General features: G+C 41.1%; 1 protein-coding gene across 9 annotated transcripts in view; it reads right to left on the bottom strand.

Annotated features, from left to right (window-relative positions):
• The window catches only part of PIP5K1B (phosphatidylinositol-4-phosphate 5-kinase type 1 beta), a 330,062-nt gene that overhangs the window by 116,976 nt on the left and 196,254 nt on the right, over positions 1 to 16,832 (bottom strand). For 8 of the 9 annotated variants that reach the window (XM_073806188.1, XM_019934739.3, XM_073806189.1 and 5 more), the window contains one exon: positions 14,130 to 14,429. The exons of the other annotated variant lie outside the window; for it this stretch is intronic. In XM_073806188.1, coding sequence (XP_073662289.1) covers positions 14,130 to 14,429 — 300 coding nt within the window. The remainder of the gene's footprint in view (positions 1 to 14,129; positions 14,430 to 16,832) is intronic. 9 annotated transcript variants of the gene reach the window in all.

Here is a 16,832-nt window from a genome sequence, read left to right as displayed (position 1 = left end):
TTCCTTGAGAATACGGTTGTCGACATATTTTCTGAAATTGCTAATAATCTAGAAAAAGTTGTACAGCTCTTTCATAAAGAGGAATATCAGAGTCTGGCAGAGCTCTATCTCCAGAGAATGTCCATGATCATCCGAAGCCAGATTACCAAGTTCTTGTGAAAACACAGTAAACCATGAGTTGGCATCTAGAATGGTTTGTTTTTGGAACAGCTGAAGTTGACTGAACACGGGCAAAGTTTACAAACGAGGTCTTCATGTGGAGGAATGAAGAGAGGAAGTCAACAATATCGGACTCTAGCCAGGCTCACTCTCAGGCCGGATAAGGATATTTTAAATAAACATTAGGTTTTAACTTCCCTGCCTCCCTAATAGCTACGGACAACTAATATAACCAGTGGACTATGTATCCCTTTTAAAATAGTTTTTTCAAGTATACATGTAGAGAAGTGCACAGATATATCCTTTTGTTTATAAAAAGTTGAAATTTAGGGCTTCCCTGGTGGCGCAGTGGTTAAGAATCTGCCTGCCAACGCAGGGGACACGGGTTCAAGCCCTGGTCCGGGAAGATCCCACACGCTGTGGAGCAAATAAACCCGTGCGCCACAACTACTGAGCCTGAGCTCTAAAGCCCGTGAGCCACAACTACTGAGCCCGCGCTCTAGAGCCTGCAAGCCACAACTACTGAAGCCCGTGAGCCACAACTACTGAAGCCCGCACACCTAGAGCCTGTGCTCCATAACAAGAGAAGCCACCGCGGTGAGAAGCCCACGCACCACAACGAAGAGAAGCCTCAGCTCGCTGCAACTAGAGAAAGCCCGCACACAGCAACGAAGACCCAAAGCAGCCAAAAATAAAAATAAATTTTAAAAAGTTGAAATTTAATATATAAATTCACTAATAACAGATTGTCCTTGGCCATTTCACTCCTTTGAGGGAAGGTAGAAATTCTCCTGTGGAGATTCTCTACCTCACAGTATAGAAGTGCAGAATTTCGAGGAACAGAAGTGAGGAGAGTAGTTATCCTTGCTGGATTGAAATAACTCAATTAAGGTATGTCTTTGAAGGAAGAACAATGGTGATATCAAAGGAACAGTCACTTGCAGGAGAGAGGACGCATATAAAAGTGCTGATAGGGCCAGGGACGAAGAGCTGTGTACGTGAGCCAAAGCCTCTCAGAAGCCAGATGTGCTGAGCTTTTTGGAAAGAACTAGAACCAGTGCGTGGCCCAAGAAGTACCTTGCCTTTCACAAGGCAGTCATGTAGGCCCTCTTCCTCCATAACGTGGGTACTCAGTAAATGGGCACTGTTGAATGAATAAAATAAAGCCCTATAAAAATCAAACAGATTTTTCCCCCTTTAAAAGTGTTTCCACAGGGCATATTTCTGATCCATTTCCTAAACTTTGTAACATTTTCCCAGACCCTGGAAACTCTCAAATACTTCTTAAGTCTCTGGAACTCAGTCTCTTACTAGATTCCAGAATCTCCTAAGCTATGGAGGTTCAACTCCGTTTTGTAAGTTGCTGGGGTCCGCCACCTCTCCGTCTCCCATGGGCTTGGTTATTTACAACCCTGCTCTAATTCACAGGGTCATCCGTGTGACAGACTTACACTGGCACCCACAACCGGATCCACTCCGGCCAACCTCACAGCCTTTCCAGACACATCTTCAAAGCCAGGGTTGCTACTGTCATGTCCCCCGCGGCCACTTCCCCTTCCTGCTCTACCTCTTTGCTCTGGTTTCCCAGGATTCCCGCAGGGGAGGAGGATATGGCCACGGGGACATTTCCTTCCCGTTGCTCCCTGCCCTCAGATACTCTGTGAGTCCTCCTATTTGGGGCCTACAGTGACCTAACCTCTAGACCCAGGGTCATCTACAAAATCAAAGACAGGTAGGTTCTATTCACACAAAAGCAGGAAACCCTCACACACTATTTTTATTTCATAAAGCCCAAAGACTTTAGCTTCCTTTGACTGGAATTATTGTATATTTATATGTGACAAATTACTTAAAATGAAAGTTAGCTAGACACATCACCACCTCCACACCTTAGGAAATATGTGAGTTCTCTAATCTTTAGGTATTATTTCTTATGAGAGGAAAAGATAAAGGAGTTTTAAAGAAGTCGAGGAAGATATTTCCAGTCTCTCATTTCCATTCTTTTCGGTAGAAATTTTTATATTGTTCCATTTGGCTTGAAGTGAGCATTAAAAAAACAACTACTGGCTCGATAATCCTTCAATTTCTGGAGTTAATGAGAATTCTCAAAAGCTGCTCACACAGGATTCAACAGCCCACATTGCGTCCCCAGTCTCCCTCTCCACCGGATTGGAAAAACAATCGACTCCACTGTAACCATCACATTTCTCAGAAAGAAGTTTTGCTTTTAAGTTAACAGGATTTCATGTGCACACATGTTGGTAACAGTTGGCAAGTGTCAATGGGCTTGATTATGCTTTTCATTAAACTTTCAAAACTAAATGTTTGGATTACTAATTTTACTTTTTGTTCCCTCAGTCACTTGGCACGATTTTCCTCTCTCCCTCCTTCCTTGAAGTAGGTTGTGAGACTTCATTAACTCTTTGCCTTGTCCAAACCAAGTTCTCTACTTTGATGGAGCCCTTTCTTAACCCCTATAGCACCTTCTCACCAGCTCTGTGTCAGAGCTAGAAAACCAGTGATCGGGCACTTCCAGCCCACCCTCTCTGCGTCCATCCAAATTATTACTTAACACTTTCATTTCCACAGACTTTCCTCCATTACACCTACAAGCCCCTTAAGGAGAGTGCACAGATGAAAGAACCTGGGTTTTGCAACCAAAGAGACCTGGGTGGAAATCCTGGCTCCAGCACTATAAGCTCTGCAGACCCGGGGAAGCTGAACCTCTCCTGGGTCCCCACTTCATCTGTCAAAATGGAATCATGGCACTCACTCTGCAGGGCTGTTGTGAGGATTAGTGAGACAATCTATCTGAAATGTCAAGCACTGCCTGGCTCAGAGCAAATGTTAATGGAAACAACCTATGGATGAACTGAGCCTTGGAAATGAGTCCTTACCATCCACAAAATCATGTATTGGGTACTATATTGTGCATACGTATTTCATGACTATATACCATGTATGATGTGTTTTAAATGCTAAGTTACTTTGGTAACTACAGGTTATATCTAAGATAGAATGCTCCCTCTACCCAAAACTGAAATAGCTGTTTTGAAATATTGAGAATTACTTGTCTGGCTCAAATTGAGCTATGTCTTACTCAGTAGAAAGTCAGGCATGAACAACAACATAGAAGAGTATTTGGATTTTGGCAGCTACCCTGAAATTCTCTGGTACTGACCATCTTGTCCCTTCTGTTACTGCGGTGGGAGCTCCTTCCCATCACCCACCTGCATGAGAGATGCAGAGCAGCAAGTGCCAAAGCTGGACAAACATCAGCCCCGTTCCAGGACTGATGAACAGCTGTGTCGTTCAGAGAGTCTTAAATGGGGACACCAGTCACCACCTAAATAAATACCTGAGTGGACTGGGCGGTCAACACAGTTGCAATTGATTAATTTATTCGTCATTAACAGATGCTGGCCAGGTGAGCAATACAAATGTACTTCAAACCATTATCCTCCAATTCACAACACTGGTATGATGATTAACTCTGGTACTATTTCGTATCAAACCATGGGTACACTATTAACAAAGCTTGCTCTTATTATGTTTATTGATTAGGTAAGATTTATAATTTCAAAAATGTTGTTGTTGGGACTTCCCTGGTGGTCCAGTGGTTGTGAATCCACCTTCCAATGCAGGAGATGTGGGTTCGATCCCTGGTCGGGGAACTAAGATCCCACATGCCACAGGGCAACTAAACCCATGCGCCACAACCAGAGAGAAGCCCGCGCGCCGCAACAAAAGATCCTTCGTGCCGCAACAAAAGATCCCTCGTGCTGCAACTAAGACCCGACGTAGCCAAATAAATAAACATTAAAAAAAAAGGTTATCTCTTAGGCTTCATCAAAAGATTAACACTGAGACAACTGCTATTCTGTTAAGTGATCTGAAGGGTAGGAAAATGAAATCACACAATTCCTGTTCTCCTAGAGAGCAGATTTTAGTAGGCAAACATAAAACGTGTACCCACGTAATTACAATACAATATAGAGATACCAATGGCTATAGAATAGAGTTAGATCAAGTGCTATGAACTTTTAAAGTCTCATGGAAATGATTATTATTAGCGCTAAAGTCCTGTACCTCAGGTGTCTCTTTCTCAGGAATCCCTACCAATTGCATTAAGACCCACAGACATATGATCAGCCATTAGAGTTAACTGTAAGCTCTTTTGTTTCACTTTCACCACTCTTTATCCCCAAACTACTTCTTTTTTGGATTTATCTTTTACTTTGGTGAAGTATATACTTAAGCAATTTTTTTTTAACAGACTTAAATATATACCTATCAGAATGGCTAACATAAAAAGTATAGTGATGACATGGGACTTCCCTGGTGGTGCAGTGGTTAAGAATCTGCCTGCCAATGCAGGGGACGTGGGTTCGATCCCTGGTCTGGGAAGATCCCACATGCCGCAGAGCAACTAAGCCCGTGTGCCACAACTTGTGAAGCCTGCACTCTTGAGCCCGCAAGCCACAACTACTGAGCCCGCGCACCACAACGAAGAGTAGCCCCGGCTCGCCACAACTAGAGAAAGCCTGCATGCAGCAACAAAGACCCGATGCAGCCCCCTCCCCCAAAATATGTGTGTGTGTGTGTGTGTGTGTGTCTATATAGATATACAGTGATGACAGCAAATACTGGTGGGGATGAAAAGCAACTAGATCACTCATACATTGCTGATGGGAATGCAAAATGGTACAGCCACTCTGGAAAAGAGCTTAGCAGTTTCTTCCAAAACTAAACACGTGCTTACCATACAACACAGAAGCTGCATTTGGGCATTTATACCAGAGCAATGAAAACTTGTGCTTATGCAGAAACCCTTATGAAAATACTCATAGCAACTTCATTTATAACAGTCAAAAACTACAGAAAACCCACGTTATTCAATGAGTGAATGCTTAAACTGTGGTATATCCATACCATGAAACATAACTCAGCAATAAAAAGGGTAAACTACCAATACACAAAATAACTTGGATGGATCACAAGCGTATTATGCTGACTGAAAAAAGCCAATCTCAGAGGTTACACACCATATGATTCCTGAAACAACAAAATTATAGAGACGGAAAACAGATTGGTGGTTGCAAGGGACTGGGGAGGGGTGGGATGGGAGGGAGGTGTCTGTGGCCACATATAAAAGGGGAGCAGGAGGGATCTTTGTGGAAGAACTGTTCTATGTTTGACTGTGGTGGTTACATAAATACACATGTGCATAAACGATATATATACATACCCACGCACACATACAAATGCGTGCATGTAAAACTGGTGAAATCTGAAAAAGATCCCTGCATTGTACCCATGTCAATTTCCTAGTTGTAATATTGTACTAAGGTCCTACAAGATATTACTGCTGGGAAAACTAGGTGAAGAGTATATGAGATCTCTCTGTATTTTTTTTCTTCCAACTGCATGTGAATCTACAATTATTTCAAAATAATTTTTTTTTTATAAAAGAAGATTTAGAGGTAGGAAGTTTTTTAAAGTCCTTGCATATGTGACACCTTCATTTCCAGTCTCACAGGGAAATCTGGCTTGGCTAGACACAGACATCTATGTCCAAGATCATTTCCTCTCAGGCCAGAGCACAGAAGGCATTGTTCCACTGTTTCTCAGAAACTTCATGATTTTCTTTTTTTTTTTTTAAACTCATTGCCCTTTAATGATTTTAATTAATTAATTTATTCTCTTTTAATTAATTAATTTATTTATATTTTATTTTTGGCTGCGTTGTGTCTTTGTTGCTGCGCGTGGGCTTTCTCTAGTTGAGGCGAGCAGGGGCTTCTCTGCGTTGTGGTGCACAGGCTTCTCATTGTGGTGGCTTCCCTTGTTGCAGAGCATGGGCTCTAGGCGTGTGGGCTTCAGTAGTTGTGGCATGCGGGCTCAGTAGCTGTGGTTCACGGGCTCTAGAGCACAGGCTCAGTAGTTGTGGTGCACAGGCTTAGTTGCTCCGCAGCATGTGGGATCTTCCCCGACCAGGGCTCGAACCTGTGTCCCCTGCATTGGCAGGCAGATTCTTAACAACTGCGCTACCAGGGAAGTCCTATGATTCTTCCCAGCTCAAACAATCTTGGACTCCGTAAGTTGGTTTTATTTACTTATTTTTTTTCACCAACTTTATCTTTGCTTTATGTTGGTATTACAAATAACTAATAAGAGATAGCAAAACTCATAACTTAAAACAATGGAGCAAATAAAATATATCATGGGATTATAGTGTTTTAAAGACATAATTTGCAAAATAGTGCATTTATCTATATCTTTTTTCGGAAGTAATCTTTCAATGTCTGGAACAGAGATGTGGAGTCAATGATATCCTTGTCCCCTTCCCATATTTTAGCTGAAGTCTAAAAACAAACTCCAGTTCCTTACTGATAAAGGAAATAGCTTAAATGTAAGTGTTGTCATCAGTAAGAGATGTACATCTTTTTTCTATTAGGTCTGAAACATTTTTTTCCTCCTTAAAGATAACTGGAAGGCAACCAATACATATGAAAAAAGAAAAGAACCTGTCTAAACTAAATGCAAAAAAATTAATGCTAAAGAAATTTATAGCTATGGGGTAAGCAGTAACATTATGCTAAATTACGTATTAAAGAAAATAACCTACACTGTAACTCATACAAACATGCCTATAGCTGAGAAGAATCTGATCTACAAATTTAGAGCTTGCCATACATAGTTAGGATGAAATCCCAGTTTGCAGATCAAAAAGTCTCAGTATTCTTAAGACCAGTTTCATTAATATTTCATTAATATTAATATTTATGATGACAGACATTTGTGTGAAAAAGGAAAATTGGTTCCACACCACATAAAAATTAATAAATTTGCTGCTCAACAAAAAAAATAATAAATGTAAAATAAGTCATTTAGGTCATTAATTATCAAGACTGTCTGATATGACTCCCACATAAGAACTATTTGAATTGCAAACACAAGTTCTTACTAATATACTTTATCATTGTCATCTCCCCAGAATTATCAATAAATATTGTAGGATGTAATAATTTATCAAATTAATTAAATGATATGAGACATTTTAGATTTTTCATACATATGTCAGAGAAGAAATAATTATAGTAAATTTAAAATGCACACAAAATAGTTCCCAATTGTTCTTCCAAAATTAATATGTAAATTTCAAGTCAACTTTAATTTCCTAATCTTGTAATATGTACTGAGTGTACACAATAAGTCAGGTACGCAGCTGCAGAGCGGTATAAGGAATGAGCTTTGGCCTTTGAGACATTTACAGTCTAGCTAGGGAGACTGGATATACACCTAAAGGAGATAAGGATCAGTATTAAATAAAATAAAGTCTAATGACTATTTACAATACTATTTCTATGGGAAAATAATTGAAAGATAAAAATACTTCTGTTACACAAATGACTTTTAACATGGGGACAATCAGTACAGTTTTTAAAAAAAATCCCAAGTGATTCAAAAGGGAGATCATCTGCTTTATTAAATTCTCAATGCTATATGTGGCAGGCATTGCAGGGAAAGCGGATACTTCTTCAAAAATACGCAGAACTTGAAAGACAGCTAGATGTACAAAAGTCACCAAAGATAGATTGTTTTTGGAAGTGTGACTAAACCTGTCTCCCTCTATCATCAGATAGTTTATTCCCTTGCTCGAATATGTATTTTTTTTCTTTTCTTTTTAAAATTTATTTATTTTATGTATTTATTTTTGGCTGCATTTGGTCTTCATTGCTGCGCGCAGGCTTTCTCTAGTTGTGGCGAGCGGGGGCTACTCTTCATTGCGGTGCGCAGGCTTCTCATCGCAGTGGTTTCTCTTGTTGTGGAGCACGGGCTCTAGGCGTGCAGGCTTCAGTAGTTGTGGCATGCGGGCTCAGTAGCTGTGGCTCACGGGCTCTAGAGCACAGGCTCAGTAGTTGTGGCGCATGGGCTTAGCCGCTCTGCAGCATGTGGGATCTTCCCGGAGCAGGGATTGAACCTGTGTCTCCTGCACTGACAGGTGGATTCTTAACCACTGCTCCACCAGAGACGTCCCTCGAATATGTGTTTCAATGAACAGTTACTAAGTACTAACTAAGCACCAGGCAGTGAAGCTAACAAAGACTTTAAGGTTTGATCCTCATGCTCAAGGATCTACATGTGAATAAATAAAATAGTGTGATAAATCCCTCAAAAGAGGTCAGCCCCGGAGGCTTGGGGAACCGCAGCATGGTGGTCTTCATGGAAGAGATGAGTAGGAGGGGGACAGGTAAAGGAGACAGGGGAAGAATGGTCCAGTGGACTGACACATGTATTAAAAGACCAAAACCTTGGGCTTCCGTGGTGGCGCAGTGGTTGAGAGTCCGCCTGCCGATGCAGGGGACGCGGGTTCGTGCCCCGATCTGGGAGGATCCCACATGCCGCGGAGTGGCTGGGCCCGTGAGCCATGGCCGCTGAGCCTGCGCGTCCTGAGCCTGCGTGTCTGGAGCCTGTGCTCCGCAACGGGAGAGGCCACAACAGTGAGAGGCCCAAGTACCACAAAAAAAAAAAAAAAAAAAAAAACCAAAACCTTTAGAGAACATGTCCAGTAGATCAGAATGGCTGGAGAGTAGAGATGCTCTGGGGAGAGGGGAGAGAAGGCTGAAGAAGGAAGCTGAAGGAGCATCTGGAGAAGCAGCAAGGAACAGATCAGGAAGGATCTGAATGTTCCAAGCTAGGAAGTAAGTATGGCTCTGGCCCAGAGGCAGTAGAGGACCTCCACTAGAGGATCTTCAGGAACTGGTGGTCTTCTGATCTGAGGATCACTTTGGCAGCAGCATTAGGGATATGCTGAAAGGCAGTGATAGTGAAAACTAGCAAAGAGGCTACTGCAAAACTCCAGGTGAGGAAAGGTCTCAATAAGGGCCGTGGCTGTGCATCTGGAGAGGAGGGGGCAGATCCAAGAGTTATTTAGGAGAAGGACTGGATAGGACACGGTGATTCACTGAGTGTGGGGAAAGAGAACAAGAAAGAAGGATGGAAAGAGTAGCTTCAGGGTACTGATGTGGGCAACTGGCTTCATGCTGATCATATCCCCAGGCCAGGGAGGACGGGCAGAGGAACAGGCTGTGGGAAGATAATGGAGTACCTGGGAACACCAGTTTTCACATAGGATGTGTCTCTCAGCTTGTCACATGGGGACCATAGGGGATGGTTTGAATAAATCCTACTTCCTGTTTTTGATGGCAAGTGACCTGTGATGCCCTGGTGGTACTTTCTGCTGACATAACTCTTACCCTGGGCCAGGTTCTCTTATGGGTGTAGATGGCTGTCACAGCAGGCAGAGGTGAGGCCAAAGAAGAGGAAATGCTTCCAGAAAGGGAACCCAGTTATTCACATGTCCATTTTCCCCAGACGTAGCCTACAGGGAACAGCAATGTGGGAGCCAGAGAGAACCCAAGATCTGGATCCCTGCTTTTGGAAAGAGCCCTTTGTCTGAAGCCTGTGGGCAAGTGGCCTTGGCAGGGTTGAAGGATAAAGTGCGCTCCGTTCCCTAGAAGAGTTCCAAGTGGCCAGCGTGCCACGTGGAGGAGTTGGTAGGCATGGACCAGCACAGGGGGACAGGCTTACGGGCAAGGGCCCGAGGCCGGGCTGGGGAAGCTGGGGAAAAGGATTCGGGGGCTGCTCAAAGGGCGCAGGGGAAGATGGCATTTGTCAAGAGGGCTCACTGTGGGTTGAGGCGGCCCAGGCTGTTTTGGATGCAGAGTCCAGAAGCAGCAGCTCTGATGGGGGGTCAGGGAAGTAGGCTGTGGGGAGCAGGGCACAATGCATGCAGGTCAGGCTGGGTCAATGAGTCAGGCAGGTATCTTCCGGCCAGCAGTTACGCAAGGGAAATGGAGTCCTGGGATCTGAGACGTCACGCCGAAGTATGAAAGAGGTGGGGGCAGGAAGCAAGAAGTCGGCAGCAAGAGGTGAGGAGGGTTATCGTTTCTATCTGGGAACAACAGAAAAGCTGAGGTCTAAAGGTCTGGGATTCCTGGCTTTACCCTTAAGAGGACCTGGCACCAGCAGAAAGGGTCTTTTGACATTTTTGGTTCCTGACGGCATTTCTCTCCTACCTCACATGTTCCTTTACTATTAACTGTTGCAACACCAAACAACTCTAGTTCCTGGAACATGTTATGCCATTTCATGCTTAGCTTATATTATTTTCTCTTCCTAGAAATATGCTTCTACTTCTTTGCCTACCTGGAGAACTCTTCTCCTTCTTCAGAACCAAGCTATGATGTTACCTACTCTGATCCCTCAAATGCTTTAGAATATTATCATTGCACTTAATATTCTGAATGGCAACTGATTAAAAATAGAACCTGCTGTATAAAAAATCAATAAAATTCAAAATTCATATTATTTATAAAGATAAATAATAATAAATAATTTATAATAATAAATATAAGTATTTATAAATATAAACATTTATATTATATTGGCTTTATCATTTATAAAATAATGTCACCTACACCATCTAAGTTAATCATCACAGTGCTCCTGGGACATAAGATGAGCTTATATATTAAGGAAAAATTGTGGTTTAGAGAACTTATGACTTGTCGAATATCATACAGCTTATCAATGGAAGATCTAATATCCAGGCATCCAGACACCTGACCTTCCTTCATTTCTCCCTCCCTCCCTCCATCCTAACCTTACTTCTGTCTTAAAGATCTTGCTACCGCTGAGATGATGAATTGACATCAGAATTGATTGAAATTTCTTGCTGAGAGTATGTTTATCACATATTAATAAATCACATTTTTTGATGCTTCAAAAAAATGCAAAAAAATAAAAATAGAGGTCATTCACCTCATGTTGGCACACAGGAGGCCTGCGATGCATGTCTGATAAGTGATGGGTGTAGCTCACCTTTCTTTGGCTGGGCTGGTGACACAGTAATCCAGTCCCCTGCCTGACTTGTTTCTAGAGCCTTAGCAGCACTGCCTCACTCAGAGGATTGTTAACAGCAGAGATTCCCGATCGTTTGGGGCCGGTGCCAGCCCCAGGGGGAACTTACATCCTCCCTGGATCTCCACAGCACCTCATCTGGTGCTAAAGCTCAGCTCTGCAAAGTGAGGGAAATGTCAGGGTAAGAGATGCTGTGGGCAATGCCAACCACACATCCTATTCCAGCCCTTCAGAGGATGACCTGAAGAAAGAGAGATGAGTCTGCTCGGCTCTAGGATGGGGGTCGTTAGCCCGGGGTAGGGAGCCGGTAGAGAGACGATGGGCTGCAAGGGATTCATGAAAGACAGTTCACAGCTTTCATCAGTTTTACAAAGAGGCCCATGACTATTAAATATTAAGACCTACCATTCCAGAAAAGTGCCTTCCTCCAGGTAGCTCTGATCTGAGAATCAGCTGCTGACTCCAGATCACAGAGGCCTTGGTCATAGTCAAGGCAGATCACAGAAGGGACTCAGGTTCCCCCGCAGCATGCCATTCCCATGCTCCAGCTCCACCCCAAGAAAAGCCTTTCTGAAGGCCGATGTGCGCAATTTAAGGAAGTTTCATGATCTGTGTCTTTGACAAGTTCAAATGCAATGAAAGACAGGGAGTCAGGCTTAGGATACCTCCACATTGACCTTTATGTGCCTTAGCACAACAAATCCTCAAAAAATAAAAACTAAAAAGGCAAATCCCCAGGGTCTCATTCCTGACGAAGAGTCATGTTTGACCTTGTTCTATCAGGATTGGGCTTAGGAAATGCTAATAAACAGACAAATCCTGTGCAATGGCTTTTTACATTTGACCTTTCCTTTTTTTTCTGGCATAGGAGCCTGTGGCTTTAGAAAACAGCAGCAAAAAGGCTTTCCATATTCAAGAGGCAAGAAATGCACACACACACAAAGAGAAAGCAAATCTAAAATTGTTTGAAACCCTGGGGAACTGAGAGTCACTTTTCACCCACATCCTGTCAGGGTTGAAAAGCACAGGAAAAGGTTTCTCCTAAAATGTGTATATGTTTTATTTTTTCCTTTTTAAAGAAAAACAAGAGTCACTCATATGCACCCAGATATCTGAATAGATCAGCTGGATAGCTTTTTGTTTGCTTGGTTCCCACTGTTATTCCCATGACTTCTGAAAAGATAGTTTTAAAAAAATCCTTACATTGAATCTTTAAATTTCAATTGTTAAGAGCACATGCTTTGTCCCCAAACAGGTGTGGGCTCTGCCACTGACTTGCTAGGTGATGCTGGACAGGTTTGTTAACCTTTTTAAGAACCTAATTATTCACCAATTAAAATGGGAGTATGAATGGTACTGATGTCAAATGGTGGCTGAGATAATTAAAAGAAATAATGCATTAAAAAATCTTAGGCTATTAAGTTTAGTCAGTCAAACAGAGAAAGACAAATATATGGTATCACTTATATGTGGAACCTAAAAAAATGATACAAATGAACTTATTTACAAAACAGAAATAGACTGACAGACAGAAAACAAACTTATGGTCACCCAAGGGGAAAGGGGGGGAGGGATAAATTAGGAGTTTGGGATTAACATATACACTATTATATATAAAACAGGTAAACAACAAGGACCTACTATATAGAACAGGGAACTATACTCAATAACTTCTAATAACCTATAATGGAGAAGAATCTGAAAAAGAATATATATATACATATATGTATAACTGAATCACTTTGCCATACATCTGAAACTAACACAACATTGTAAGTTAACTATACTTCAATTTAAAAACAAAAGGGAAATATCTTAGGCTAGCTTGGTAAACTCGAAGCATCAATGAATGGCATCTAAAGGACAGGAGCTGTGGAGTAAATCCTCTACCGATGAAACAAACAATTCCAAGGACACATCTTTATGCGTTATCAGAGATGTTTTAACACACAGAAAGAAAAAACCCAGCGACAGTGGGGCTGTGCTTCTCGTTGAGGATTCCCCATGTTATACATTACATGCGGTGGTTAGACCGCCTTCTTCACCTTCAGGTGAGCTCGAGTCTGGCAGAGAAGGGACCTTCCCTCCCCTGTAACAAGGTGTGTCATCTGACCAAGTCCACAGAAGGCCCAGGAAGCCAAGGCACACCCCATATTTCCCAGTGATCAGGCCCCATGAGTCCTAGTCTCTTCTCCAGAAAGCCCTGGTCACAACCTCGCACCAGCACACCTTCAGCCCATCTCCAACATGCCCAACCCAGCTGAGAACCTGCATGGTTCTCCTAAGTTCATCTGGGCCAGGAAATAGCATTCCTGAGAATCTGTTAATCAAATGATCATCATCCTTCAGAACCTAGCAGAGTTGCATTTGCATCTATTTCTCCAAAAGGGCTTTTACCTACTTTCTGTAAATTTACCATGTCAGAAAAATTTATCCTGGACTTTGGTTTTACTTTTTTTTCTTTTCTTCTTATGCATTGCTGGCTGGGGGAACTCCTCCTCTTGATAATCTCTCTGGCTACTTTGCATGGAACGGTCTTTGCTCTGTCAAGCCTCATTCCTGATCGCCTCTTATTCAGATCACATAAAGCAATTTCAGCAAATGGGCCCACCTCATGGTTCTGCATATACAGTGGATTTCCAGGGATCCACTTAGCAATCCCACCAAGTGCATTTTCTCTAAGCTACTCTCCTCTGTTGGAATCTTACTTCATCCGTCTTGTATATGGCTTTTCTCGCTAATCACTGTGTTAAACCTAAACTTCTTTTCCCTCCACTTTAAACACCTTTCCCACAGGGGAGGATGAAAAGAAAAACAAAATTATTGTTTCATTTGATCAAAGAAAGCTGACTTAGCTTATTAATAAAACCAACAGACCCCAGACAATTCCCTTATCATCCACCAGTTCCTTCAAGAACGGGGAAGCCTGGATCAGCATCAGGATTGGTAATGATGGGATTCCATGTGACAGTTTTTGGACATTCTTACAAAGGTACCTTACCACAGATGACTTTTCAAAGGCATTCACAGCAATGACATTTCCTTACCCGGCAGTCTCTCTGAAGCGTCTTCATGAGCGCATTGTATGTTTCTGTATCAAAATACAACCCTTCGTGCATGTCTTGCAGGAAATCTAAGTCCTTAAACGTGGGGCTGGATTTCTCTCTCTCTTTTCGGGAGGCTCTTCGCTTATAGGTTGAGCCTTTCAAGTCATATGTAAAGTGCATTCTCATGGAGCGTGGTAAGACATTGTTCATCACCACAATTCTGATGTTAATGCCCCCTGATTGCATGCAATACAGTCCATAAAATTTGGGCAAAAGAGTCCTTGGATTCTGGTTTAAATTCTAAAAAAAGAAAAAGGAAAAAAAGGTTTAAACTCTACTTTTACAAAATAATGTTCCACTATGACGTGTTTTCATCTAAAGTGATAATTAAAAATGGAATGTGATTATTTTTGTTAACGGCCATTGTTAAAATTTTGCTGTTCCTAACCTAGTTTTTAAGTCGGCTTATGGGAACAGCAACTTTATCATTCTGATCTCAGGGCATTAAAAGTGGCTGAATTGAAAATGGACGGAATGTCCCAAATTAGCTCCAACTAAAATCAGGCAAGGACGTGATTAGTGCCATGTGTGATTATTCTCTAAGGTAGCTCAAGAGAAAATGAATTGCTGGGGTACGAGGGATGAACATTTAAAATTTTAATAGCTCCTGAGAAACTGTCTTCCAAAATGGCCAGACCGCTTTACCACACTTTGTAAGATTACATATTTCCCACGCCTCTTACCAGTGCTGAATATTATCTAACTTTAGAATCTTTGTAAGCATGGTTGGTGAAAAATGACAACTTGTTTCCAATTTAATTTAATTTAAATGTGAATACCACTAATAACTAGAGAAATTTAATATTTTTACATATTTTTAGCCACCTCAAAGATAATTTTGTGTTACTATCCTTTGCTCATTTCTCTTTACGTTTTTGTCATCGTCGGAGTTCTTGATATATTCTGGATATTTATTAGTTTCCTATTCTATTCGGGGTAAATATTTTCTTCCACTATGTTGTTTTTTGTTATAAAAATAGGGAATACACACCTATTTTTGTTTCACTTTAAAAGTAGGCAACAAGTAAAAAATAGTTTACTAAAAGGCATTTATATAATGAAAAGTCTACTATTCTTAATCCTTCCCCCAATTCCCAACTTTTGTGGAAACTATTGTCCTCACTTTCTATCATTTTAGAAATATCCTATGTGCTTATGTTAATTTTATACCTGGTTTTTTTTTTTTTGGTTATACAAATGTTTTGCTTTTTCATGTAATCACATTTATGTACTTGTTTCTTGTGCTTTTTTGGCTTCTTATTTAGCAAAGCTTTTTATACCCCAAGATATTTATAAATTTCTTCTATGGTCTTACAAATTTTTAATAATTTTGGTGATTACATTTGGTTTTTTACTTCACATGGAATTTTCTTCTTCCAGAAAGTTTGCATAGAGCATTGATGTGACTTACATACATCATGAAATGAGTATCACAATAAGTTTAGCCATCACAATGAGCCATCATCTCATATAGATATAAAATTAAAGAAATAGAAAAAAATTTTTTTCCTCGTGATGAGAACTCTTAGGATTTACTCTCTTAACAACTTTCCTATATAACATGCAGCAGTGGTCGTTATATTCACCATGGTGTACATCACATCCCTAATGCTTATTTATCTTATAACTGGAAGTTTGTACCTTTTGACCACCTTCCTCTAATGCCCCCTTCCCCCACCTCCCGCCTCTGGTAGCCACAAATCTGATCTCCTTTTCTATGAGTTCGTTTGTTTTTGAAGTATAATTGACCTACATCACTATGCTAGTTCCTGTTACACAGCATAGTGATTTGCTACCTCTGTACATTTCAAACTGATCACCACAATGAGTCTAGTTAAGATCTGTCTCCATACAAAGATACTACATAATTTTTGACTATATTCCCCACACTGTACATTTCATACTCATGACTCATTTATTTTGCAACTGAAGTTTGTACCTCTTAATCTCCCTCACCTATTTCTTTTCCCCCCACACCCCTCTCCCCTCTGGTAACCACCTCTTTGTTCTCTGTGTCTATGTCTCTGTTTCTGTTTTGTTATGTTTGGTCATTTGTTTTGTTTTTCAGATTCCACATATAAGTGAAATCAAACAGTATTTGTCTTTCTCTGTATGACATTTCACTTAACATAATACCCTCTAGGTCCATCCATGTTGTCACAAATGGCAAGATTTCATTGTTTTTTAAGGTTAAGTAATATTTCATTGCATATGCATACCACATCTTGTTTTTCCATTCATTTATTGATGGGCACTTGAGCTGCTTCCGTATCTTGGCTATCATAAAACAATGGTGCAATGAACACAGGGGTGTATATATCTTATCGAATTAGTGTTTCTGTTTCCTTTGGATAAATCCCAGGAGTGGAAATGCTGGATCATACAGTAGTTCTAGTTTTAATTTTTTGAGGACTCTCCATACTATTTTCCATAGTGGCTGCACTAATTTACATTCCCACCAATGGGCATGAGGGTTCCCTTTTCTCTACATCCTTGCCAACGCTTATTATTTATTGTCTTTTTGATAATACCCACTCTGATGGATGTGACGTGATAGCTCACTGTGGTTCTGATTTGCATCTCTCTGGTGATTAGTGATATTAACCGTCTTTTTCTGTGACATCTGTACATCTTCTTTACAAA

The sequence above is a fragment of the Tursiops truncatus genome, chromosome 6, assembly GCF_011762595.2.
Source record: "Tursiops truncatus isolate mTurTru1 chromosome 6, mTurTru1.mat.Y, whole genome shotgun sequence".
Taxonomy (NCBI): Eukaryota; Metazoa; Chordata; class Mammalia; order Artiodactyla; family Delphinidae; genus Tursiops; species Tursiops truncatus.
Note: the sequence above shows the minus strand (reverse complement) of the source record. Positions and strands in the feature narration are given on the sequence as shown.